Genomic DNA, 15,538 nt, shown 5'->3' with positions numbered 1-15,538 from the left:
CTCATTCTTGTCTAATACAGGCTTCTAGTTGCTCAACTGTCTTAGGTCTTCTTTGTCGCATCTTCCTCTTTATGATGCGCCAAATGTTTTCTATGGGTGAAGGATCTGGACTGAAGGCTGGCCATTTCAGTACCCGGATCCCTCTTCTACGCAGCCATGATGCTGTAATTGATGCAGTATGTGGTCTGGCATTGTCATGTTGGAAAATGCAAGGTCTTCCCTGAAAGAGACGACGTCTGGATGGGAGCATATGTTGTTCTAGAACTTGGATATACCTTTCAGCATTGGTGCCGTTCCAAATGTGTAAGCTGCCCATGCCACATGCACTCAAAAAACAAAAAAATAATTTCAAATTGCACTGTTGGGAACGTTACTTTAAAAAAGTAATTAGTTAGAGTTTTATCCTGCACTTCAAATATTATCTTTGTAAGAAAAGTGTTTTTGGCCACTAGCTTTGTAGATGCGTGTGTCGTTGTGAGATGCTTCATTAAATTAGAGTTGCTTACAACGGATGTCGACAAAGTCTTCGCTCCTGGACATAATGTACACATTACATGTACGTTCTTGCCTTTGACCACAATGAATTTGAAGTAGTGCTTATATCTCCACCTTGAAAATGCCAGCTTTTCATCGGATTGCTCCTGTCTCGCCATCTCGCTACTGCTGTTGCGAAGCTTTTGCTTGTGTGTGTGTATGTGTGTGTGTGTGTGTGTGTGGCGCCGCTGGCATGTGTGCTGGCATGTGTGTAAAAACACTGGCTTTGATTGGCTAGCATGAAACACATGACTCTGCCTTAGCCAATCATAATCACTTATCTCGTTATTAACCACCTCCTCACTCGCTGTTTGAGCCAGGGTTGCGTTCGGATTATACAGTTTATTCAATCAATGCATAGTAACGCACCGCATTTAACGTCCAGTAATGTTAACGGCATTGTAACGACGGGAAAAGTAATTAGTTAGATTACCCCGTTACTGAAAAAATAACGTTGTTATCTAATGCCGTTCTTTTAAACGGCGTTATTCCAAACACTGTCAAATTGTAATGAAGCAGAGATCAGTTAGTTCCTCACTTTCCGTGGTAAAGCTGAGATAATTCTCTAGCTTAAGTGAAAGTTAACGTGCCTAGCTTTTTTGACTCGTACATTACGTCACATCCTGATGTCACGTGTCTTTATAACGTTACATCCCTATTCCCAACACTGTAGACTATTTTTGATAACTACTCTTGTTGTAACCTCTAGCCCATAATGTCTCTCCTTCCTGGGAGTTGGTGGGTTGGTATAAACGTTTTCTCTGAAATTGGTCACCATAGTCTTTGTTTAAGCTTTTTTTGTAATTAAATAATAATTGAAATAATAATTAAAAATAGCCTGTAAAAAAAACGTTCTCTCTACCGCAACTGGCCTTAAATTGTTGCGGTAAGTGAGAATGGTGTTGTGGAGGTTGAGGTTTCTTAGGATGTTTTGCTTACAACAGAGAAACCATGAAACCATGATGATTCTGCCAATTTTTTACTCAATGTATATAATAAGAGACGTTTATGAAGTATAAGACATTTTTGAATCTAACATTTTTCAAAATGTGTAAAACTATCTGTTTCGGCAATGATAATCAATTTGTCGCGTACACTTTCTGACAAGATAATTTTTTACTTTTAATAATATGAAAAGACCTGCCTACTTGCAGGTACTATTTTGATGGTTCTGCCACATGTGTTGCTTAATTTAAAATCAAGATTTATCTAAAAAAAAAAGTGTGTATAAATGGCTCTCAAGAAATGTTGCGGAGGATGAGTTCATCAGTCATGGACACTTTATTTTTTGAGTATTGTATCGTCAATATTATACATGAATATTCTGTAATTTTTCTGTAGTGTGAAAAAATCTAGCAGAATATCCATTTACTTTTTTCAGAATATTTTCATTCTAATTTGTTTAAATTACAACATAAATTCAGACACAGCTGGACGCATTGCGGTAATGAGAATTTCAGCAGAAAATGCAATAAAATGCAAAAAGATTTAATTCCTATGTTGAAATTACTCTGTGTGTAAGGTAGAGAACAGTATTGTCTTTATTATGATGTTTTTATATATTACTAAATTGCATGTTTAATATTTAAAATAATTAGTGCCATGGCGTTTTAACAGATTCGTGAGATTGACCCAATCAGTGATCTGTGATTTGTAATTATTCGAGTTCAGTCAGATTGTATTTGTCTCAAAGTGTTCAGTGTTTTATGTGTGTGTGAATCAGTGACCAAACTAAACATTGTTTCTCCCAATGATATGAATGTAATGTGTTACTTAAATGGTTAAATTAAAGAAAGTGATGAAAGAACAAACCTTGTTTGCTGGAGCTGTCAGTGTGTAGTGTTTCTCTACAAAGTGATATCACCATCTATTGACCTGTCAGCATAATGCAGTGATTTTAGTTATTTTCATTGCACTGTGTTAACAAAGGACAGTTTTGATATCATTTTCGTACACAAATATTTGATCCTCTTATTTTTCAAATTTAACAAATTTTTATTCTTTTTTTTATAGGCCTAATGAAAATGAAAGAAGAAAGGCAAGATCTGAATGAGGTGGAGAAGAAATATCAGGATCAGAAAGATTATGATGTCAATGGAGAAAAATCAGTGAGTTCCAGCATTAAAACAACAGAAGTCAAGAGGCCTTTCAGCTGCTCTCAGTGTGGACAGAGTTTCATACGTAACAGTAATCTTAAGACTCATATGTTAATTCATGCTGGGATAAAGCCTTTCATCTGTTCTCAGTGTGGAAAGAGTTTTACATATAAAGTAAGCCTTAAGAACCACATGATAATTCATACTGGAATAAAGCCTTTCAGCTGCTCTCAGTGTGGAAAGAGTTTCATACGGAAAGTAATCTTAAAGGATCATATGTTTATTCATACTGGAATAAAGTCTTTCAGCTGCTCTCAGTGTGGAAAGAGTTTTACACTGAAAGAACACCTTAAGAGTCATTTGGTAACTCACTCTTCAGAAAAACCTTTCAGCTGCTCTCAGTGTGGAAACACTTTCACGTTTAAATCAAGCCTTAAGAGGCACATGCTAATTCATACTGGAATAAAGTCTTTCATTTGCTCTCAGTGTGGAAAGAGTTTTACACTGAAAGAACACCTTAAGAGTCATTTGGTAACTCACTCTTCAGAAAAACCTTTCAGCTGCTCTCAGTGTGGAAAGTGTTTTAAACTGAAAGCACACCTTAGGAGTCATTTGGTAACACACACTTCAGATTAACCTTTCAGCTGCTCTCAGTGTGGAAAGAGTTTTACATATATATCAAGCCTTAAGAGGCACATGTTAATTCATACTGGGTAAAAGACTTTCACTTGCTCTGTTTGGAAAAACTTTTACACAGAAAGGACATTGCAAGGTTCATTTGGTAACACACTCTTCATTAAAAGCCTTTCACCTTGGGGAGTTAAAGTAAATTACTGTTTTTCTGAATGACTGTCATCAACTGGATCACCTCAAGGATGTGTCCTCTCCCCCTTATTATTTATCTTGTACACAAAGGCTGTAAGAATAGTTATAGAAATAGGCATATTATAAAATTTGCTGATAATTCCGTAATCGTTAGCTTATTGATTGAGGACGACTCCATGTTTGGCCCTGTGGATTATGATTTTATTACGTGGTGTCAGAATGCTTTCTTGAAACATACTGTAAAGGCACAATATGTAATTTTCACAGCTGGAGGGCGTGAATTCAAAATAAGCCGTCTAAGAGAAACAAGGCCAGTGAACAAACGTGACACATGTATAGTTTGAAAGCTTTTATTATGCCACAGTTGATCGCTTCCACTGCTTCCAGTCGTGCGTATGAGAGGAAAAGCAGCGCTGTTTTATCATACAAGATACGTTTGAAAGTCCTGTTATAATGCTATTCTGTGCTGTCATCACCGGTCTATTAAAATGCACAACATATTAAAGCGTCTTTGGTGTTTCCATGTTTTCTAAAAAACAAAACCAGAAATGGAGGGGTTAAGAAGTAATTGGCAGGTGACACAATAAGACTATGGCCACTGTCCGTGTAACTAGTTTTAAACATTCTTTGAAACATTCGTGATGATGTAAGTACACAAGTCAGCAAAATATATAACACTTCTAGTGGTTTTGGGATATTGTAATAAAATAATCTTACATATTGTGCATTTAATGTTTATAAACTAAGGAGATGACTATTGATTTTAACTCTTGGATGAAATCTATTTAGTATAACTAAATAAGCATTAATGGAGTAGGTATTGAGAGTGTTTAACAGTACAAGTATTTGGGCACTGTGTTGGATAACACATTTTAATTTTCTCCCAATACTGAGGTTTTGTGTAAGAGGGGGCAGCAAAGATTTTATTGCTTGCGGAAACTAAGGTTATTTAATGTGGACAAAACATTGATGTGCATGTTCTATAGATCCTATATTGAGTTACTGTTATCTTTTTCACTGTTGTGCTGGTTTAATTCTCTAAAAGTGAAAAACATTAATTGTCTTGATGATTGTGAACCAGGGAAGTAAAATAACTTTTTATCCCCGCTGTTGTAAAGTTTTTAAATTTAAGGTAAGAACTTTTTAGGAAGGAAATGTATTGTGTTTTTGTTGTTTATGTGAAATTTTTGATTGCTTCAACCAAATTGCCTTTGGGAAATAAATAAAATGAATTGAACTGAACCTGCTCTCAGTGTGGAAAGTTTTTTTGTACGTAAAGGATACCTTAGGACTCACATTTTAAAGGGGTCATAGGATGCCCATTTTCCACAAGTTGTTATGACTCTTTAGGGTCTTAATAAAAAGTCTATAACATACTTTAGTTTAAATTTCTCAATTGTAGTTTAAAACAACACAATTTTTACCCTGTCAAAAATAGCTCTGTTCACAGTGAGTGGTTTCAGTGTATGTTCCTTTAAATGCCAATGAGCTGTGTTTGTACAAAAGGCCTGGATATTCTTGAATGTCCCGGATAATCCCAACCAATCAGAGTGCTCGATGCTACCACATCATCCCGTGCTTCTGAAGAAGTGAAGAGCAGCTGCGTCACTCGTGTGAGAGTGGAAAGTCCGCCATTTTCGGACTTCTAAAACTTATAAATCCATGCTGAATTGACATTAAGTTGTGGTTTATATCGGGTTACTGTGTGCGTGCATGTGGAAAACTGAGTGTAGATTATATATATTTTCTGTGATTGAGAAATCGTCCGTTTGTTCCAGTTCATAAGACCTGTTGATTAGCACCATCCTGACTGTATTAATCTTCCTATTTAGTGTATTTCTAAGCATTCCTACGTTCTGATTCAGTACTAGATGTTTATATATTGCACATCATTATTGCTGTATGTACAGCTATTTGGAGATGATTATCATCATGCGATAATCAGCGTTTGTCGCATGTTTGTATTCATGGACATTCATGCTTGTGGACATTCAAATAATTAACACTAAGACCCGTCATTTGATTAACGTTTCATTATTAAAATGGATGTGTTTATATTTGTGTAACACCTGTATGTACAGTCGTGGCCAAAAGTTTTGAGAATTACATAAATATTAGTTTTCAAAATGTTTGCTGCTAAACTGCTTTTAGATCTTTGTGTCAGTTGTTTCTGTGGTGTACTGAAATATAATTACAAGCACTTCATACGTTTCAAAGGCTTTTATCGACAATTACATGACATTTATGCAAAGAGTCAGTATTTGCAGTGTTGGCCCTTCTTTTTCAGGACCTCTGCAATTCGACTGGGCATGCTCTCAATCAACTTCTGGGCCAAATCCTGACTGATAGCAACCCATTCTTTCATAATAACTTCTTGGAGTTTGTAAGAATTAGTGGATTTTTGTTTGTCCACCCGCCTCTTGAGGATTGACCACAAGTTCTCAATGGGATTAAGATCTGGGGAGTTTCCATGCCATGGACCCAAAATTTCAACATTCTGGTCCCCGAGCCACTTAGTTATCCCTTTTGCCTTATGGCACGGTGGTCCATCGTGCTGGAAAATGCATTGTTCTTCACCAAACTGTTGTTGGATTGTTGGAAGAAGTTGCTGTTGGAGGGTGTTTGGTACCATTCTTTATTCATGGATGTGTTTTTGGGCAGAATTGTGAGTGAGCCCACTCCCTTGGATGAGAAGCAACCCCACACATGAATGGTGTCAGGATGCTTTACTGTTGGCATGACACAGGACTGATGGTAGCGCTCACATTTTCTTCTCCGGACAAGCCTTTTTCCAGATGCCCCAAACAATCGGAAAGGGGCTTCATCTGAGAATATGACTTTGCCCCAGTCCTCAGCACAGACATGGGGACTTGTGACTTGGTGACTTGGACTCGAGTCGACTCGAGTCGCTATTTTTATGACTTGTGACTTGACTTGACAAAAAATAAAATACTTGAGACTTGACTCGGACTTGGAAGTTAAAGACTCGGGACTTGACTTGACTTGAGACACAATGACTTGAATGACTTGAGTGTTAATCACATCATGTTTTCAGTTTGAATATAAAATATATAAATTATTTTTTTTTAATTCTCAGCGCAAGCTGAGAATAGCGTTGTCGTCACTGGATCACGACACTATCATTCGTCGTGCCCTCTCGTACCTTACGCACACCATGCCCACTAAGATCAGATATCACATCACATCAACATGTCAGCCGGAGGGGTACCGAGGGTCATTGCTTTTGGCTTCAATAATTTTTTACAAGATGGCAAAAGAAGAACGGCGTTTTGCAAGACATGCAACATAAAAATCTCTGACAGCCAGACGACAACCTCCAATTTCATCCGTCATCTGAAGAGCCATTCTGCCCAGTAAGTACTTGTCAATTTGTTAATGTTATCTGGTTAGTTGGTAGTTAGCTAATGTAATAATAGCTAAAGTAGCCATTAAAGTTTGTTTCAGCGATTTCAGGCCCCAAAAAGGCCCAAACATAAATTATCACATTCATCAAATCTTTCCTAACGATACGCTAGCAGGTCGTCAAAAAACGCGTTTCTTGCAGGGGCGGCGCTGGGGCTAAGCCACAAATATTTTGTTACCTTGTCTTTCTCCTAGAGCAAAACAATTAATCAGAAAAACAAATGTGAATAAGACTACAGCTGCCGCGATTACCTAATCATGAAAAAAAGTGCATATTACAGTTTTATATATATATATTTTCCCTTTGCATTAAAGGTACTCACGACGTGCTTTTGCAGCGTTGAGCATTGTAGCCAATCACAGACTATGTCTGTTAAACGCATTGGCCAATCAGAGACGTGCAAATGAGTCGCTGTGCTGAAGATGTGTTTTGCGCGAGTTCAACGAGTTCTACACTTTCATAAACCTGTCATTATTATTGGCAATAAACTTTAGATGCAAATAAGAAACAGTCGAGCTACAGAGAAGGACAGCAGCTTGTGAGTGTTTTGCCTTGTTTTCTCATCAGACTAGTGTGTGATCGTCATTGCTAGGAAAGTTTTTGGTTTAAATTGTGTGTGTCTTACCCTGGTTAATACGTGCTGAAAGTGGCGCTTGGTTTTGCGTTTGCCTATCGCGGGACTGCCTGGTTTCGATCTGCTAAATAGTGAGGCGTGGCCAAAGCCAGTGAAAGTACTTAATTAGCTGTTTAGAAAGCACTTGTCAGAAGAAACAGTCGAGCTACAGAGAAGGACAGCAGCTTGTGAGTGTTTTGCCTTGTTTTCTCATCAGACTAGTGTGTGATCGTCATTGCTAGGAAAGTTTTTGGTTTAAATTGTGTGTGTCTTACCCTGGTTAATACGTGCTGAAAGTGGCGCTTGGTTTTGCGTTTGCCTATCGCGGGACTGCCTGGTTTCGATCTGCTAAATAGTGAGGCGTGGCCAAAGCCAGTGAAAGTACTTAATTAGCTGTTTAGAAAGCACTTGTCAGAAGAAACAGTCGAGCTACAGAGAAGGACAGCAGCTTGTGAGTGTTTTGCCTTGTTTTCTCATCAGACTAGTGTGTGATCGTCATTGCTAGGAAAGTTTTTGGTTTAAATTGTGTGTGTCTTACCCTGGTTAATACGTGCTGAAAGTGGCGCTTGGTTTTGCGTTTGCCTATCGCGGGACTGCCTGGTTTCGATCTGCTAAATGGTGAGGCGTGGCCAAAGCCAGTGAAAGTACTTAATTAGCTGTTTAGAAAGCACTTGTCAGAAGAAACAGTCGAGCTACAGAGAAGGACAGCAGCTTGTGAGTGTTTTGCCTTGTTTTCTCATCAGACTAGTGTGTGATCGTCATTGCTAGGAAAGTTTTTGGTTTAAATTGTGTGTGTCTTACCCTGGTTAATACGTGCTGAAATGGCACTTGTTTTTCGCGGGACTGCCTGGTTTCGATCTGCTAAATAGTGAGGCGTGGCCAGCTGACTTCAATCACAGGTAATCAGGTAAGGCAGCGGTCGCGGCAGCCCTCGTGTGAGCCCTCCTCGTGTGAAGACCGACGAGTGTAAAGACAATCGACTCTACCTGCGCGACTCCACCAAGCAAGGACACCGACAGGGCACTTGAGTATTGCTTTTCTCCTCTTTCGTTACTTTTTGTATACCTTGTTCTCAAATATCTTACACTTGTAGTCACTATGTGCTTTCAGATCTCTACTATCACTACTAACACTCGGAGAGCACGCTATGGACGTCGCAGGAAGGCCTGTCTGACAAACCTACAGCCTGTCCCTCTGACCTCTACTACTACGCTCTCTATTCCAGTTGGTCTCTGGAACTGCCAGTCTGCAGTTAACAAAGCAGACTTCATTTCTTCTCTTGCTACTCATTCCGGTCTCAACCTCATGGCACTGACAGAGACTTGGATCAAACCTGAAGATACTGCCACCCCTGCAGCCCTCTCCACTAATTTCACTTGTTCCCACACTCCTCGTACCACTGGGAGGGGTGGAGGGACAGCTCTCCTTATATCAAAAGAATGGAAATTTGATCTTCAGCCATCACCTACAGGTACTGGTTCATTTGAATCACATGCCATTACTGTAACCCACCCTGTTAAAATCCACTTTGTGGTCATTTATCGTCCCCCAGGTCAATTGGGAAACTTCTTGGAGGAGTTGGATGTGCTGCTATCAAACTTTCCTGAAGATGGTACTCCTCTGGTACTGCTTGGTGACTTCAACATCCACCTAGATAAACCCCAGGCTGCTGACTTCAAAACTCTGCTCGCCTCATTTGATCTCAAGCTAGTGTCTACTACAGCGACTCACAAATCAGGCAACCAACTGGACCTCATCTACACGCGCTGTTGCTCTGTGGACAACTCTTCAGTTGCTCCACTGCACACCTCAGACCACTTCCTCATTACCTCAACCTAGCACTTACTCCTGAAGTGCCTCACACTCCAACGCAGGTCACCTTTCGACGGAACCTACGCTCACTCTCTCCATCTCTCCTAACTTCTGTGGTTTCATCCTCGCTTCCTGCACTCTCTCAGTTCTCTGCTCTGGACACAAACAGCGCTACGGACACTCTTTGCTCCACTTTAACATCTTGCTTGGACAACTTTTGCCCACTGTTGTCTAGACCAGCACGCACCGCCCCATCTGCCCCCTGGCTGTCTGAGGTTCTCCGTGAACATCGCTCTAAACTCAGGGCTGCAGAGAGGAAATGGCAGAAATCAAGAAACTCTACAGACCTCAGTGTGTATCAGTCTCTCCTCTCTTCCTTCTCTGCAAATGTCTTCACGGCTAAAACATCCTACTACCACAACAAAATTAACAGCTGTTGTGACGCTCGGACACTCTTCAAGACTTTCTCTTCTCTTCTTAATCCGCCGCCACCACCTCCTCCATCGACTCTTACAGCGGACGACTTTGCAGTTTTCTTCACAAATAAGACGAGATCCATCAGCGGCCAATTCTCCACACCGCAGACTGAGGACAACTTCACAATGACCGATGCACACTCTTTCTCCTCCTTCTCCCCACTCTCAGAGATGGACGTATCCGAACTTCTCCTGTCCAATCATCCTACTACTTGTCCACTTGATCCGATCCCCACTCACCTCCTTCAAGCGATCTCTTCTTCAGTCATACCTTCGCTTACTCACGTTATCAACTCCTCTCTTCACTCTGGAACATTTCCCTCAGCATTCAAGCAGGCTCGGGTAAGCCCACTGCTCAAGAAACCATCTCTAAATCCAGCGCTTCTTGAAAACTACAGACCGGTATCCCTTCTTCCATTCATTGCAAAGACACTTGAGCGAGCGGTGTTCAACCAGTTTTCTATGTTCCTTGTACAGAACAACCTCCTGGACAGCAACCAATCTGGCTTCAAAAGTGGCCACTCAACTGAGACTGCTCTGCTCTCGGTTACTGAAGCCCTGCGACTAGCAAGAGCAGCTTCAAAATCCTCGGTACTCATCTTACTGGACCTTTCTGCTGCTTTTGACACTGTTAATCACCAGATTCTCCTGTCCACCCTCAGAAAGATGGGCATCTCTGGAACAGCACTCCTGTGGGTTAAGTCCTACCTCTCTGACAGATCCTTCAGTGTGTCTTGGAGGGGTGATGTTTCAAAGTCACACCACCTTGCTACTGGGGTTCCTCAAGGCTCAGTACTTGGACAACTTCTCTTCTCAATCTACATGACATCATTAGGATCTGTCATTCAGAAGCATGGCTTTTCTTATCACTGCTACGCTGATGACACCCAACTCTACCTCTCATTCCAACCAGATGACCCGACGGTAGCTGCTCGCATTTCAGCCTGTCTGAGTGACATCTCTAGCTGGATGAATGACCATCACCTTCAGCTTAACCTTACGAAGACAGAACTCTTGGTGATTCCAGTTAACCCATTGCTTCATCACAACTTCTCTATACAGCTGGGCTCATCAACCATTACTCCTTCGAGGACAGCTAGAAACCTAGGAGTTGTGATGGATCATCAGTTAAGCTTCACAGACCACATTGCTACAACTACGCGGTCCTGCAGGTTTGCCTTATACAACATTAGGAAGATTAGACCCTTCCTGTCAGAGCAAGCAACCCAACTTCTTGTCCAAGCTCTTTTTCTCTCCAGACTGGACTATTGTAATACTCTCCTGGCGGGCCTTCCTGCATGTACTGTCAAGCCTCTGCAATTGATCCAGAATGCAGCAGCGAGGGTTGTCTTCAATGAGCCAAAAAAAGCTCACGTTACTCCGCTCCTCATCAGGTTACACTGGCTACCAGTAGCTGTTCGCATCAAATTCAAGGTACTGATGCTAGCCTACAAGACGACCACTGGCACGGCACCAACTTACCTAAACTCATTGGTTAAATCTTATGTGCCCTTAAGTGATCGACGCCTTGTGGCGTCCAAAAGAAGTTCAAAATCACTCTCAAGGACCTTTTCCTGGACTGTGCCCAGCTGGTGGAATGACCTCCCAATCTCAATTCGTACAGCTGAGTCTTTACTCATTTTCAAGAAACAGCTAAAGACTCATCTTTTTCGCCTGCACTTAACCAACTAACACTAGCACTTTTCCTTTTCTTGTCTTTTTATTAAAAAAAAAAAAACCTACCTATGCGTTCTATACTAGACTAACTGAGACTTGTCATGGCACTTGTACACTGTTGTTGTTCTCTTGTTGACCTGACTGCTTCTATTGTTCTCATTTGTAAGTCGCTTTGGATTAAAAGCGTCTGCTAAATGATTAAATGTAAATTTAATGTAAATAAGAGATTCACTGCAAAATATTTGATATTTTTTATGCTGCTCTGATGCACTTCATTAGAACTATAGTATAAGCAGGCTAATAAATAAAGTAATATTATTATTTCTTTCTTTTATTGGCATATATAGGAGTTATGTGTATAAATTATAAAACACTATGTAAAAAGCTATGGTAATGTTTAACGTAATGTTTAATGATATGAATTAAATAATTAGCATAAAACAAAACATATAATTTACATTTTCAAGGATTAAAGATTAAATGGAAAAAAATACAAATGATTGCACAGCCATCAATTAGGTGGCGATATGCACTAAGCATGTAAACAACTAATGGACAAAGGAAGAAAGAAACAGCTTGGCGTACATCCCATTCTTGTTTTTGCATCTGTTTCACAGATATGCAGAGTATGAAAGGGCAAGAAACGCCTGCACTGACGCTACACAGCCTGCAATTTCCCAGTTCCTCCAGTCTCGTCCTCAGGAAGCCTATTCAATTAATCATCCAAGACAGAAGGCCATAACAAATGCCATTCTAAGAGACCTGGTGATAGGATGTAGCATGCCTCTTTCAATCACTGAGAATGGACATTTCCGACACTTCATGTCTGTGGTTGACTCCAAGTACCAGCCTGCCTGTCGTAGGACAATAACTTCAAAGATAGAATCCCTTGTTGCAGAGACTAAAGAGAATATAAAAGTGCTTCTTGCTAGTGCAGACCATGTATCAGTTACAGTGGATATTTGGTCTGACAGGAGAATGCGTGGCTTTTTGGGAGTTACTGGCCATGTTTTGTCAACATCTGAGGGAGTTCAGCTGAAATCATACTTGCTTGCCTGCAACAGATTCAAAGGAACTCACACAGGAGAACGGATATCAGAAGCCTTTGATTCCATATGTGATGAATATGACATCAGACAAAAACTTGACTTTGTTATTCGTGACAATGCTGCTAATATGAAGCGAGCATTTACAGTGTGTTTTCCAAAAGAGCCAAGATGGTGAAGTAACTGATGACGACAATCTGGATGATGCAGAGTTGTGGGAAGACCTCTCCAGAGGTGAATGGGAGACTGTGGACCGCATGATCAACAGAGGAAGTCCTAAACGTCAGCAATGCTTTGCCCATACGCTGCAGTTAACTGTTGGTGATGGTCTCAAGGATGCATGGATCATGAACAGTACCTTGTTGCTCCAAAAATGCTCCAAACTGAGCTCTCTCCTGCATACATCCAGCACCTTTAAAGATGCGTTTGAAGATAAGTTTGGGCAGCGAGGGATACCTGCTGCTGTGAATACACGGTGGAATTCAACTCTCCGCCAAGTCAAGGCAGTGCTCTCATTCAGTCATCAGGAACTGTGCAGTGTTGTTGTTGGAAAACACCACACACACACAATGTTGAAAATTTAAAACATTTCAAACACTGTTGGCAGAAGTGAAAAATAAATCATTTTATGAAGTTACAATTTTGTTTGATTCCATGATGTATTTTACTGAACATGAGTATTTACAATGAAAATCCAAATTATTTTAATTTACCGACAGTTACTTATATCTTGTCTTTTCACTTAATTAAGATCAGATTCTGCAGGTAAAATAACAATATTAAGGTGACTTGACTTGGACTTGACTTGACCTACTACAGGACTTGACTTGACTTGACATAGCTTGTGACTTGACTTGACTTGCCCAAGAAAAAAATACTTGGGACTTACTTGAGACTTGAAGGTAAAGACTTGAGACTTACTTGAGACTTGCACATGTGTGACTTGGTCCCATCTCTGCCTCAGCAGTCCATTCAATATGCTTTCTGCAGAAGATCAATCTATCCGATGTTTTCTTTGGAGAGAAGTGGCTTCTTTGCTGCCCTTCTTGACACCAGGCCATCTTCCAAAAGTCTTCGCCTCACTGTGTGTGCAGATGCGCTTACACCTGCCTGCTGCCATTCCTGAGCAAGCTCTGCACTGGTGGCACTACGATCCCGCAGCTGAATCCTCTTAAGGAGACGATCCTGGCGCTTGCTGGACTTTCTTGGACGCCCTGAAGCCTTCTTTACAAGAATTGAACCTCTTTCCTTGAAGTTCTTGATGATCCTATAAATTGTTGATTTAAGTGCAATCTTATTAGCCACAATATCCTTGCCTGTGAAGCCATTTTTATGCAACGCAATGATGGCTGCACGCATTTCTTTGCAGGTCACCATGGTTAACAATGGAAGAACAATGATTTCAAGCATCACCCTTCTTTTAACATGTCAAGTCTGCCATTCTAACCCAATCAGCCTGACATAATGATCTCCAGCCTTGTGCTCGTCAACTTTCTTACCTGAGTTAACAAGACGATTACTGAAATTATCTCAGCAGGTCCTTTAATGAAAGCAATGAAATGCAGTGGAAAGGTTTTTTTGGGATTAAGTTAATTTTCATGGCAAAGAAGGACTATGCAATTCATCTGATCACTCTTCATAACATTCTGGAGTATATGCAAATTGCTATTATAAAAACTTAAGCAGGAACTTTTCCAATTTCCAATATTTATGTAATTCTCAAAACTTTTGGCCACGACTGTATATATCAGCAAATTTATTTTCTTGTTTAATTATTGCAGAACCACACATGTATACTCCAAGTTCTCCAGTAAACTAAAGGGAACCTAGACATTGCTTGGTGCCTCTTCAGTTAAGAGTTGGCTCATTCAGTCCTAACTGACTACCTGCTGTGTTTCACACCCATCTAAATAGTGCACTTCCGAACTTCCTATATTTCAAATGGTCCTTCCAGCCGGATTGGTGAATCACAGCAGAGTAGGGCTGCAACTAACGATTATTTTGATAATCGATTAATCTGCCGATTATTTTTACGATTAATCGATTAATCGGTTTATGTACTTATATTTTAGTTTTTTACATTTTTTTCCCCAAGTAAATTATTAATAACGGGTCTTTATCATTCAGCATAGATTTTTAAGAGATTTTAACCATTTTGCATTGTCATATCCTCATCAAAAATATACCTGGAGTTGTTTTATTATGTGTTAGTGATCCTTTGTCGAACTCTTCTGCAATCAAAACACTGACCCATACTCTAGCAAATTTCACAAAGAGATTTCAAATAATGTTTTCACCATGGCAGTCCTTAGAGCTCCTAAAGTAGTTTAACATCCCGAACAAAGCTTATTAAGGAATCTTTCAGAACATATTTTCACAAAGAATAAGGATAAAACAGAATAAGATTGCAGTGTGTTCTATTTTATTATTTTCTGGGAAACAGCTTTATAGCTTTTGCTGTGAAATTGTAAACAATCCTTCGAATAAAGTGCCAATGGCCTGAAACCTGAATGGAACTCACAATTTAAAGTAAAATCCATCAGAAGGTTGTCCAGAAAAAAAAATTGGACACACAAAAAAAACCTGCTTTGTGAAAAAGAGCAGTGAATACTTAGAAAAAAAGTGCATTTTAAATATCTTTAAACATTTACCTCTCTCATTCAGTCATAATTAGGCTGCATGACTGAATTATGAACTGGTAAACGACAAACTGATCACAGAACATGTTTGTAAAGCTTTAAATGTTAACTGTTAAAAAGCAATGTTATCAGCTTTTACGACTAAACATTTGCAAACAACATTGTACTGGAGAATCTGCACAAATAAAAGTCTTAGGGGCCGTTCACATATCGTGCCTAAAAACGCGTGTAAAACGCTAGGCGCACCGCTTTCTCCTCCTTTCCAAAGCGCTCGTGCAGTTGCGCCCCTGAGGCGTCTGCCTTTGCTAAGCATTTGCTAATGACGTGCTCTCTCCTTGAAGACGCGGAAATTTCAGCAAAATGGATTTGCAGCTCAAAAAATCGCTTGTAGCTCTG

At 40.0% G+C, this 15,538-nt stretch overlaps 1 protein-coding gene across 2 annotated transcripts in view; it reads left to right on the top strand.

Annotated features, from left to right (window-relative positions):
• Nucleotides 1-15,538, top strand: part of LOC132094842 (gastrula zinc finger protein XlCGF8.2DB-like) — a 120,758-nt gene that overhangs the window by 70,331 nt on the left and 34,889 nt on the right. Inside the window, exon 3 of one of the 2 annotated variants that reach the window (XM_059499584.1) lies at nt 2,548-3,097. In XM_059499584.1, coding sequence (XP_059355567.1) covers nt 2,548-3,097 — 550 coding nt within the window. Of the gene's footprint in view, nt 1-2,547; nt 4,703-15,538 lie in introns of those variants that run through there. The other variant, XM_059499506.1, reaches the window with a different exon arrangement.

This window comes from Carassius carassius, chromosome 1, assembly GCF_963082965.1.
Source record: "Carassius carassius chromosome 1, fCarCar2.1, whole genome shotgun sequence".
In the NCBI taxonomy this organism is placed as follows: domain Eukaryota; kingdom Metazoa; phylum Chordata; class Actinopteri; order Cypriniformes; family Cyprinidae; genus Carassius; species Carassius carassius.
This window is presented reverse-complemented; position numbering and strand designations above follow the sequence as displayed.